Genomic DNA, 12,815 nt, shown 5'->3' with positions numbered 1-12,815 from the left:
ATGTATTTTGCATTCCTTGCTCATGTGTGTAATTTTGTACTTAATGTTCAAAATAAAAAAAATGTAACCTCTTAAAGCACGTACTTCGCTATAGTGTTTAATAAGGCAATTCATCTTTTGCAAAACAAAATAGCGGTTATAAATTCAGTTTAGTTAATATCACTAAAACTAAATTAAGTGCTTTTGCCTATTTGACGCTAAGCTTAAGCGCTTTTACACACGCTTTTTTTTTTTTTTTTTTTTACTGGGTAACTTTAAATTTAACTGCCATTGAAAATTCATGTACCGGAAGTTACTGTTGTTGACGAGCCTACCCATTCTCATGAAACGGAAACTTACCGTTGCCTGGTTACGCTTGCATGGTCACAATAATCTACTCTGCGGTTTTGTTGGCTGCAGGAAAGCGGTGGTAGGCGTTTGTTTTCATTGTTCTTTATTTAACGAATGAAACGAAAATATGAGCAGGCTAATACTTCCTGAAAGTGTTCCTTTTAGTGGTAAACAATCAACTTTAATCAAACGGAATGAGTTGCGATGCTTAATTTTACTTGAAAGATGTTGATTACCTTACAACAATTACAAGAGGGAAATAACCTATAGACGGATAATAATTATAATGGTGATAATTTGTCACGCAAAAACCGTCAAGACAGCTTGGCGTGACATGTTAACATTTTGTCGTTAAGGCTACAGGTGAAATGCAGAACGTAAGCGATGAAGACCAACATGACGAAGACCACCTGAATGCACAAGATGGCGCTAGTTCGGTGATTATCTTTCTTTCTTTTTAGGTTTAATTTCCATAAAGGAGACTTGTTTTCTGTCTTAATTCCTACGCTGTCAGTTTATTGTCCATTTGGTTTGCTTTCTATTTTAATGTCCCATAGAATATCAGCAGGGTATTATGACTAGTTTGTAAAACTTTCAAGTTGAAGCTTGAAGTTATAACAACACTCAATTGTCATAACTCATAACAGATTTATTTTTTCTCTTATACAGAGTCCATCAGCACAGCAGTCAGATGATGTACCTGATGATTCTGATCTTGATCCAAATATGGCAGGTGAATACTTGAATGGTCCTTACTATCCTGTTAAGCCTGCCATTACACAGCTGCACAGTATTCTCTGTTTAAAGCACTGATTCTCAAATGGTAGTACAAGTACCTCTGGGGATTCTAGAATTCTGTTAAAGTTTGTTAAGAATATTATAATATAATAGTTTGACCCAACCTGGCTTGCGCAGACTACATAATTTAGGTCAAGAAACACCCACACCTGCTGCTTTTTCCATTTGCTTGTACTGCATTTACAGTTAACCCAAAATCATTCATATCTTGTACAGATTTAAAAGTAAAATTATTTTCATTTAACCAAGAAGTTGGTTTCCGGTAAGAAGATCCCAAAAGATAACAAAATGGGTAAAACGGGAAGATGATTTTAAAAAAATAAAATAAAAAAAATAAATATTTATATATACGTACCATTTTTTATTTTATTTTTTGCTATGGCCAGACCACTTATCTCCAGTTAGAATAAACACTTTGGTAAAAAAAAAAAATTGCAACAAAAATTGGTTCAATGTAGCACTGTTACTTTAATGTAGTTTAATCCCATTTTAAGAGTTCATCATTTCATTCATATCCTTCAACAAATATTTCATGTTTTGTTTTTTGTCTTTTTACACAAAAATCTTAATTTGTATTATGTTAATCTTTTTGTTTGCACAGAATTTTTTTTCTAAAATTATGACTGGATGTAGTTTGAGATTATAATCCCCAAATAGGATGCCTTATGTTAATAATTAGTTATTGTTTATTAGTGCCAAAGATTGATAAATCAATTATTTACATTTAACATGTACAATAACTGCCAGGAAAGACAAGTGTCTTGTTGTTGACTCACCACTCAGAAACCACTGTTGCATCCTTGATGGGTGTGCGGGAGGCTTCACTTCTTCTGCTTCTGGGTCTGACTCATGGTCAAAGATGTACCATACATACCATGCAATTTCGCATCTGTTTGCATCCATTTTCCCTTTCTATAAAATGTGAATGTAAACATTGAGTTGGGGAACCTCGGCCAGCAGCAGGTTATTTGGATTCAAAGGGACAAGAGGCCCTTAAACAGCTCATTCTGAAAGGTTCTTAAGGCCATCTGCTGAGTGCCTGTCTTTAAAAAATAATGACCTGCAGAGAATACGAGAAGTAGAAAATGTCACTATAGTTGACAAGTCTATCAACTATAAAGGGAAGCATAACAAAAAGGGGGAGTTTTCAAACTGGTTTGAAGGACAAAGATAATAAAACTTTTCCAAACTCTATGTCAGACATTAAAAAATACCTTCTCTTTTTTGTAAGTTTGCTTCACATTGTACTTCATTTTTTTTGGGACTCTAGCTGATCAGTTGAGCATTGGCACATCAGAAGATGACAGGGAACCAGAACATGACGAGGACTCACCACAAGAAGAAGACGAAAATGAAAACTTCGTCATCCTAGACCCTGATCATGTCTGTTGTGTTTTACTGTATATATTTATGCTTTAAAGTATGTTAATACCTAAGTTCCACAAACATTTTATGAATTTATGAGTCGTTTCAAGATATACTGGCAATCTTGCATCCTGATAATTGTTTGTGTCCTCTGCTTTACAGCCACTGATCAAAAGATTTCAAGAAACTATCAACATTTACTTCAAAAAACGTCTGGAAGCACTCCAGCTGGATCTGAGGGGAAAGGTTGGCTGCTTTTCAATCAACATCAACAAAATTAGGATTTAAATAAAACGTGAACAGTTCTTGTTTGGCCTGTTGTACAAACAGCACATGTATTACACCATTGTGGCCCCAACGTAATGACAGCTTTGAAAGTTTGATTTCTGATTCTCTCATTATGCTCTCTTTCTCCTGAGTCCAGCGGCCAGTCAAAAGGATGGAAAATAAAACGTTAACTGACACAGGTATAGAATTTAATAGAACAGACGAAAAGCAGAAAGTAGCTGAGAGCAAGCTACACGACATTCAAGAATTCAAGACAAAGACTGAAGCTGAACTGAAGAGTGAACAAGATCATCTGGAAAAGGCAAAGAGCAGCTATTATAAAATGAAAAATCAGAGCCGTCAAGCCAAAGCTCTGGGTAGGATTTGCTTTTCAGTTGATGCTGTGCTTGCATCATGTACCAAGACTGATGTTCTTGTCTCTTTTCTTTTTACTCAAATTAGCAAATATCTGATCATTAAACTGTTAAATGTTTTAATGTTTAAATTGATTACTTAAATTTGGAAGTAAACGTAAATTCCTTTAAGTCCATATCCAACAATCTCTCAGTTTGTGCATCCATAATCAAACACAGCCCATGGCGTCAACATACGAGCTTGTCAGAAGAGCTTTACTCTTCAGTTTAGGTTAAGTCAGATGGGAGATCCACTGTATGCTTGTTATGGTAACTAAGCTCTTCCAAAAGACTCAAGGCTGAGGTCATATATTGCTTTCACAGAAGCTTTGTGAATTAACTTTTTGTTGTTGTTGTCTTTACTTAACTTATTTTATTGGTTTGCTTTTAAATACAATGCCCATAACAAATATCTTATATTTTTGCTTGGCATCCCTCTTAAATGTTTCTGATTTTCAAACAGTGTTTAATATTAGACACAGATAATCTGTGTAAATCAAAAAATACCATATGACTTAATTTATTCAGGGAAAAAAGATTTCCAAACCAAACCTGTCTTGTGTTTAAAAAAAATAGTTGTCCCCTTTTGTTTAATTATTACTTAATCAGTTATTAGCTGGATAAATTGTAACACACAGAATCAAGACATTCTTGAAGTAGTTTAAAGGAAGTTTAAAATCAATTCATGATGCCTTAATCTCATCTAATCTAAAAATAAGGCTTTCAGACTTTGATGAACTAGAAGAGTTATTTATTTGCCAATGGAGAAAACACTGAACAGCTGTGAGCATTTCCATGAGTGCCCAGCTAACAGGAATATTCTACAACTAATCTACGAGCTCACAAAGAACCAATCAAGGAAAAACAGAGTAAATAAATAGATGATGATCACGGTGCAAAACAATAATTTTTACTGGACAGAATCGTAAATTCACAGGATGTTGAAAAGGTATATATGGAATGCAGCCCATCATATTATACAGTGGTTATAAACAGTATTGCTGTAACGGTAGAAAGTCATTTTTCAGATCAAATATCTAACCTCAAATTTTAAACATCACAACACCTTTTACTTCTCTGTTTGATACCAGCGTCTGCGAGGCAGATGGACTTAGACAAAAAGCAACAGCAGGTAATTTTCGCTCAAGCAGCCAGTGAGGAACTACAGTCCCAAGTCAAAGTCATGGATTATACCAAATACAAAGTGGGCACACAGAAGACAAAGGCAGAAGAAGAGAAAATAAAGCAGGTGCCTATGCTATTTTGCATTGACACATCTTAACTAATTTTCTAGGTGGTAGGAAAAAATCCTGAACTGAGTGGTAATTTTTTGAAAACGCCTTTTTGTCATCAGGACTTGTATGTAGATCATCTGACAAAGGACTTGGACAGCAAGGCACAGCAGGCGGTGGAGTATGAGGTCCAGAGAAGTGCTCAAGCCCAGGAGACAGGAGATGTCAGCAAAGCACTCTCTGAGGTAACTGTTACGTCAGTGTTAAAAAGTAACAATTTCTAGCATATCAGTTCAAATGTGAACTTTAGAAGAAGAGCATGTAATCATGCATCAGATTTTTTTATTAATCAGTTTTGTGACTGCTTCAGTGATTGTGAAAAAATATATCAGGTACCGTAATCCCTTTTATTTACACAAGTGCTTTTCTGATCATTTTAATTCATTTATTTGTATTTTAATTCAGTGCTTCTACCTTGGTGTTTTCGTTTAAAGCGAATGCCAGTGTGTCAGGTCCTATAACACTGACTTTTCACACTACTTTTGACATTGTTAATGTAGTCACATAGGTAAACCATTTGACTATTTTTATTGGTATTACTGACTGTAATAGTATATTAAAAATAAATAAATACAACTTAAAATGTAAAAGACCTTAAATATGAATACACAAAAAGCAGAGTAGTTCACACCATGAATAGTTCCAGTGGGTTTTATGTATTACTGAATCTTATTTTGCAGAAAAATTAACTTGTCTCTAAACAAGTAGTGGCTTTATATTTTGTGGGATGATGCACCCATTCTAAGGGATTTTCTCAGTTTTTGAAAATAATAATCACAGGAAGTGAATACTGCATAAGTGGTTAAGATCACACGCATGTCAACCAGAGCTAACTTTTTCACTTTTTTTTATAGACAGACAAATACTTCATTAATCCCCAGAGGGGAAATTCTTATGTTAAGGTAGCATCTAAAAATCACAAAACAAACACACTATACCACTACCATTAAAAAAAGCAATAATACTCGTAAATAAAATAAGGCTGCACAACAGGTGGCGTTGTGCAGCCTTATTTCAGCAGGAACGAAGGATCCCCTCCAATTCTCTGTTCTACAATGCAGAGCGATCCTCCATACAGACATGCATGCTCTATAGCTAAAAGGTTGGCTTGATTCATCAGGGTCTATAGATAAATATAGCTGAGAATCATCAGCATAACAATAAAAAATGATGTCACATATTTTTTATATAAGCTAAATGAAAAAGAGGACAAGTGCAAATAAACATTAAGAAGGTGTGCAAGTGTGGTTTTTCACCATCTAGCTTAACTCGTTAAAAGTATCTTACCGTAATATATTCAGAACCTGAGACTTGAAAACTTTGCATTCATGACTGTCTTTGTCTAGGCTGAGATGGAACTGGAATCGCTGCTAATGATGCATAAGAAGTTGCTGCAGCAGTGGAACAGCAACATAACAGACATAAAGAGACATGATGAGACTGTTAATGCGATGCAGGAAGCTGTATGGTAAGACGTAGAGTAAGGGGAAGGTTGAAGATGTCCATTTCTTTACATGTTGGTTTCAACAACTTGACAAGGAAGAAGTTTAAATGAAAAGGAAACATTTGCTTGGCTGTTTGCGATTACTCAAGCAGATATGAAAAATATGTTGTTTCTGCTAAATCTGTCCAAAGTTCTATATCTTTAGGATATACTCAGATATTTTTTTTAATTAAATGAAATTATAACAATGTTATCTTTGCTTGATTTCATGTTTTTTACTTTAGTGCGGTTGAGGATGAGGTGGTCCTGCTGGACAGAGAGATTGAAGGTTATAAGAAATCCATCAATGTAGAGCTGGAGAATAATGAGACACTGACTGTTCAGCTGAACCGGAGTTCAATGGATTGTGTGACTGTGGAAAAACTGATCAATAAGAAAAAGTTGGAACGAGAGGCGCTGCAGGCTCAGTACACTGCCTGTCTAAATTCCCTGTCTGAGACAAAGCAAATCTTTGCCGCACTCACAAAAGTACAGCAAGAATCCTCTGAAACCTCTCCCTGCTCTCATGCTTGCTTTCAATTTCCTAACTTGACTTCTACTTTTTTCTGTTTTCAAGGAAATGAATGCACATCAAACTGAACTAAACAGTCAGAGGAACCAGCTAGAGAAACTGAGTGCTGCACGTGTGGAGCTGGAAGAGAAAATTATGGCCTACATTCAGCAGCAGCTGACACACAGCAAGGCGGCTTCACATTCACAAAATCTCACAAGCAAGTTGGTCACTCGAAAGAAGGATAAGGTAAAAAATTGGCTTCAAATGTTAGACAATAACAAACGAGAATCCACAATTTAAGCAAATTTTTTTTGCAATTTCTTTATTGTATTACATTTTTTCTTTTTATGAGAAAGTATGTCTTTTGTCTTTCTTACTACATTAACTATAGATAAATCAGCTGCAGAGGCAGGAAACAGACACCTTCTCAGTGAAGCTGGAGTGCCAGAAGGTGGAGCAGCATGTCAACAGCCTGACCATTTCCGTGGAGAGCCTTGATGAGGAGATTAATAAGTACAACAAGTTACTGAATTCACATGAGAATACATATGCTTCACTTGTTCGACAAATCAGGCAGAAAGAAACAACAATCAACACCCTAAAAATCAGGATTGCTAAAATTGTGGAGATCACTGGGGTAAGAGACTAAATGGAGACAGTAAACTTTAGCCTTGGTACTGCGTGCCAGACACATTTATTTGTACCCCTGGCAATGATGTATAAAAATCTTCAGACAAACCTATCTGTTATTGCAGTAGCATACTGACGCACTGGAACCTTTGCACTATTATAACCTTTTGTATAATGAGTTCATAAATTCAGTCAAGAAAGAAATAGTTGTTTCCCTGCTTACACTCTCCTTTCTTCAGCTCAGCCCTTTGGTGCTCTGTTCTGCAACATTATTCAATTTAAAGACACAGTGATTAATAATTTCCAGTTTTCTGGGGGAGCCCACTTGATTTTTTTATTTATTTAAATCTTTCTGGTGTGTTTTAATATGAGAAATATTTCCATATAAGTAAGTAAGTAAAATATTTATTTATATTCATAGACATATAAACTTCATCCCTTGTTTTACACCAAACTCAACTGAGAATTTGTTGCAAAAAAGCGAATATGACCAAAGCTCAATGTCTCAGTTAAAGGCTATGTAGCATCAGCAAACTCTATATCTACTTTTGCAGTGGCTACATCAGTTATCTATATAACTATTTGTTGTGTAGATAACTGGTGTTTATTGTAAAGATGCCACTTTTTGGTGCAGCTTTCTAGCAATGAACTTTAGAGGTTTATTTGACCTTTTGTCTTATGATGCTTTTTATTGTGCCAGGTGCAGGAAAAACATGATCCTCATTTAGGTTAATGGACAGTGAACAAGAGAAATGGGCCTCTATGCCAGCTTATCATAATACCAGAGGAAAAGAGAATAAATTGGGTTGTTAATTAGAAGCTCATAGAAAATGCTTTATTAATTAATTAGTCAATTAATTAATTAATTTATTTATTCCTAAAAGTGATTAAGTTATATTTACAGTTGTGCCACTGGTGATTTCTTTAAAAACAATTAACTCAAATTAAAGGCTGGATTTTTCCAACGTTTTCTGTGGGAGATTATGCTTCTGTAGTGGATTCGTGTTAAGGTTTTCACATCTTTTGTACTTTTTTTCCCTTAATTTACAGAAAACGTTTGGTTACTATTAAAAAATAAGTATGCACATAAATTAAAGTACTTAATTAAATAAAAATAATTAAAAAAAACACTTGAAAAAATATATACAAAGTATTGTAACAATAATAATGTTTTCATAATATACAAATTTAGTAATTTTCTATAAATTCCGCAGTTAGATGGCTCCCTGATGAGCCATCTATTCTTGAATTCCTGATGAAGTAAGGAATTTACCCTTTAGTTTGATCATGAATAGATATGAGGTTGACAAACTTTATTACTCATAGGATTTTGATGCATAAGGGCTTGCCTAAAAATACAGAGATGCATTTTTGATTTGTTTCTTCCTATTTCCAGCAAGAAGATATGCATCCTCTGCAAATCAAGATCCAGAATATACTAGCTGAGATTGATGAGTTTGCTGCTCATATCAAGAATGAGCAGCGCCTCTGGTTGCTGCACCAGGGAACCCTGGTGGGTCTGACCAGAGAGTTGGAGGCCAACAACAAGAAGATGCGCAAACTGCAGAAAGACTGCACTGGACTGCAAATGAAGGATATCCGACTAGATTGTACGCATTCTATGCACAGAAAATCACTTCTTTTAAATCAGATGTAGTCCAGTAATTCTGTTGTGTATGAGTTGCCAGTCTGATAATACATTTACAAACAATGTTGACTGTAACTTCACCACGCCCAGGTCAGACTAAACAAGAGGAACGAGAGCTGGCAGAGCTGGACAAGGGCTCGATGCTGCTGAGGAAAGACCTCGAGAAGCTCTGCAAGCTGAAGATGAAGAACAAAGAGCGAAATGAGACTCTGGAGTTGGAAAACCTACAGATGGAGACAGACTTTAGAAACAAACTCAAGGCATGGCATGGCTGTTTGATAGTTGTTCCTTGTCTTTTTAAGTTTGTAATAGAACTAACTTGAATGTATTCTTATCAGGATGCTGAAGAGCAATCTGCCAGTCTTCACATCAAACTTGAGAACATTCAGGAGGAAAAGGAGAACCTCCTCAAGTGTCTGGTGGAGGCTAAGTCAGTCACATTTAAGCACAAACTGGTCACCATCTTAATTACATACCTTAATGTCATTTTAAAAATACACAAGAAATTTAAGCTGATGTGTTGCTGAGGTCACATTTTAAGCATATTTAAAAGAACAGCTTCTCAGTCTGACTTCAGGTTCTTGGAATCTGCAGGCAGCAGATCATGCTGTGGGAGAGGAAGACCCATATTCTAAAGGAGACTCGGTCAGTGGTGGAGTTCGACATTAGCCAGGGAGACATCCAGAAGATGAATGCTGAAATGCGTCGAATGGAGGTAAACATATTTAGCTTCATGTGATGATGAGGAGATATAATAAAGCCAGAATCAATTTTATCATTTTCCTGTTTGTCAAGGTAAAAATTTGAAAAACAAAGTGTTGTCTTTCTAGTTTCTTTAAAATGGTATTTTTTATATTCACTCCCACAATATGGTAGGTGCTGGGTAATAAATTGATAACAATCTTTATTGTGATGGACATGGCATCAATATCAATAGAAAATATGTCAAATAATTTTACAAAACTCCATATTCACACGGCATTCTGAGGGGATGGTTTAGCCACTCAGTCTCTCGCGGCCAGCTAAGCAAGGTTGGCATCAACTAGCTCACTCATTCTTTGGTTACCTTGCAACGTGGGCAGTTTAAAACAGCTGCAGCATGAACAGTCTTCTTGTGTGAGGTAGTAAACTGTAAGCGTCCACCTTTCAGCACTTCGGTCAGCTTACCTTTTTTGGGAAGCAAAACTAATCCTATCAAAAACATATCAAGCATTCCAGACATTTATTCACTGTAGAAGAGTGCACAATCACCCACTAACACAGGCAGCAGATTGTGTTGCAGCACAGTCTGCTCAAATAATTTAAACTATCACTCATCTTCAGTTTCATAACACTGATTGAATTGGTGCGCCGCATGATGTAAAGGTAGAGTGAGCATCTCGTACAGTCATCGGTGCCGTCCTGGGTTTGATTTCGAACCTTGAGACCTTTGTTGTGTGTCTTTCCCTTTTCTGTCACCACCTGTTTCCTGCCTGGTGTCTGTCAAATTATAGATTTTTTGTAAAGGTGCGATGCCTTTTAGGATGAGGAGGGCAGTGCTAGTGGTGGTTGGTGGCGGCAAAAAGTAGAATACATCCTACTTTATAAATTCAGTGACACTTTATGATTTTTCAAAAATATGTTTGCATGTTTTTATTCCTATTTTGGACCTTCAACAATATTTGTGCAGATACATATCGACAAGCTGACACAACGACAAGAGTATTTGATGAGAGAAAGCGAGAAAGTTGTGGCGAGAAGAGAAAACCTTGACATACGCAAGGATGCCATGATCCGAGATCGCCGCAAAGACCTTGCAAAGAGCGAGCTGAAACGCTCCAGCGCTGGCCTGCAGAAAAAAATTCAAAAAACATTAAATGTAAGGGAAGTGGATTTATCAACATCCAGAAAAATAAAAGGAGCAAACTGTATAATTATCTTACATATGTCTCTTCAGGATTTTGAAGATTGTGAAGAGGAGGTGAAGGAGCTTGAGAAGAAGAAAACTCTCCTGAGTGAGAATATTCAGCTGCAAGCGCAACACGTAACTGAACTGTCAAGCACCAGCACAAAGACAAGCCATAACTTTCAAAACCTCCAGGATGACAAAGACATGGTAAATCTGCGAGCAAATATTTTTTTTCCAAGTTTTTTGTATGGATTAAAATAGTTGGTGTAAGTTGGTGTACTCATCACTGTCATGAAAATGAACCAAGTGCAGTGCACTATCTTCATTCTTCATGTAAAAAATAACAACTGGTATTCATCACCAGTTTAATTGTGACGAATACCACAATTAAACTGAATCACACGATGTGATTCAAACAAGTGAATCACATCGTGTTACACAACAGCCCAATAAAGGCGTGGTGACAAAGTTTATTTTAAGGCTTTTTTTTTTCCTACGTCAAGTCAACACAAGTTGAATTCCTGGCATGAGTGTCACAGGTTCTATTTTTAACAACCTCCCCCACACATTAACAATGAGCAATTGAGATAATGACTTATTGTTCCATCTGCCTGCCTGTATGATGTGTGTTGCAAATGCTCCAAAACGTACAAGCACCAAACAACTTTACCTTGTCTTTCTTCACCTCTTTCCAGAACCAGGCTTTACTAATTGCTATGCAGGATCGAAACAAGAAGCTGCAGGCCGTTTGCAAGGGGATCTACAAACTGTCATCCAGCAGCGAAACAGTAAGAGCCACTCTGCAGAGCCGAAAGGAGCACCTGGAGAATTGCAGCAAGGTCTTGAAGCAAAGCTGTGAGGACTTCCCTCAGCACCAGGGGGCGCTGCGCCCTGTGACACAAGCAGCAAAAGCTTATGTAAAAATCGCCAACCAGTAATGTTCTTAGAGTGAGGCGGTGATTGAAACGTAACAGTGAGTACAACAAAGGCATGTGAATGAGCAAATACCTAATTTACTGGTTTATTTGAATGTTTTTTTCTTCACTGTAATGTTTGGATTTAATTATTTGTTTTGAAACAACATGTTTCCTTATAGACTTGGGTAGAGAAATACAAAAAAGAAAATAGTTTGTGAAGTTGTCAGTTTCTTCTTGGAATCAATATGTAATTTACTTTAGGAAGTAAAGTTCAATGTATTCACGTTTCTTCCACTTGAGTTGTTTGATCTGTATATTTATCAGTAATATGCTGCAGCAAAGGCGACTTACTTTTTATGAAAAGACACCTTGATTGAATCAAATAATTAGGACATTTTAATGACTTCTCCAGATGTTTATAAATTAATTTAAGGTTTTTCAGGACACCGTCAACGTTTCAGGATGCTTCTTAGTTAGCACTGCTGTGGCTCTTGGAATAGTTCTGCAAACCACACTTTGAGTCTGAATATATTTCCTCTAAAACCAAGCAGCCACATGGCGTCCATGATGGAGACATGCAGACTGGAAGTTCAATATGAATACAGTGTGAAGACCTTTCAATGATCAAAGCCATGCTGTGGAACTGACTTCTTCTTAAAATGTCTCTGCAGGAGTTTCCCAAAACAAACCCCTATGCATGTTTGTGTCTACAGGCTAAGCCGTGAACAAACTGTCATAATCACTGCTAACATGAAGCAAGGAAAATCATATCATTAATCAAAGGGGTTTCCTCTAATGAAACTGTTGAATAACTGACAAATAATGACAGAAATTGACTGTGCCTTGTCACTGATCACATTATTTCACACATTTCCCCTATAATGGCTGTTATGTTGAGTTTTCTGCTGATAGTGGTGAGAACTACATGTACAACGTAAGCTTAAATGTACAAATACATTGATTATTTTTGTGTGTTTGAAGAAGTTGCTACTTTTCCTACTGCAGAAACACTGATAATGTAGCAGCTTCAATACTGTGCACCACAGAAACCAATGTAATTATTGTCTAAACGTATTAATTGTTAGTAAGACTGTTAATAAAGTTAATAATTTTTCAAGGCACCATCTGGAAAACAGGAACAATTAAAGCGATATCACCAGTCTTATATGGACCTCAGTGTGTAATTCTGTACAAATACAACACCTAGAAGGTTTATACAAAAAGATAAAATGGTTATAAGAAAAAGTAATACATGTATATATATACACAC

General features: G+C 36.2%; 1 protein-coding gene across 1 annotated transcript; it reads left to right on the top strand.

The window, feature by feature from the left end:
• Nucleotides 1-288: 288 nt before the first annotated feature.
• ccdc40 (coiled-coil domain 40 molecular ruler complex subunit) lies at nt 289-12,710 on the top strand. The gene is made up of 19 exons (XM_032563725.1): nt 289-409; nt 687-767; nt 1,000-1,063; nt 2,399-2,511; nt 2,656-2,739; nt 2,918-3,137; nt 4,265-4,422; nt 4,528-4,650; nt 5,812-5,933; nt 6,194-6,437; nt 6,526-6,708; nt 6,854-7,099; nt 8,489-8,702; nt 8,831-9,000; nt 9,079-9,170; nt 9,335-9,455; nt 10,410-10,598; nt 10,677-10,835; nt 11,324-12,710. Exons 1-19 carry the CDS (start codon nt 323-325, stop codon nt 11,564-11,566), a joined length of 2,913 nt encoding a protein of 970 aa, XP_032419616.1. The 5' UTR covers nt 289-322; the 3' UTR covers nt 11,567-12,710.
• The last annotated feature ends 105 nt before the right edge of the window (nt 12,711-12,815 follow it).

Source organism: Xiphophorus hellerii, chromosome 5 (genome assembly GCF_003331165.1).
Source record: "Xiphophorus hellerii strain 12219 chromosome 5, Xiphophorus_hellerii-4.1, whole genome shotgun sequence".
Classification (NCBI taxonomy): domain Eukaryota; kingdom Metazoa; phylum Chordata; class Actinopteri; order Cyprinodontiformes; family Poeciliidae; genus Xiphophorus; species Xiphophorus hellerii.
The sequence above is the reverse complement of the archived record's forward strand: the minus strand, read 5'-3'. Positions and strand labels throughout refer to the sequence as shown.

What these genes read in the sequence shown, in the direction of transcription:
- ccdc40 (XM_032563725.1), top strand. Translation starts at nt 323, where the DNA reads ATGAAACGGAAACTTACCGTTGCCTGGTTACGCTTGCATGGTCACAAT. An exon ending in TCTTGATCCAAATATGGCAG is followed by an intron (nt 1,064 to 2,398) that starts GTGAATACTTGA and finishes TTGGGACTCTAG; the next exon opens with CTGATCAGTTGAGCATTGGC. An exon ending in AAATTGTGGAGATCACTGGG is followed by an intron (nt 7,100 to 8,488) that starts GTAAGAGACTAA and finishes TCCTATTTCCAG; the next exon opens with CAAGAAGATATGCATCCTCT.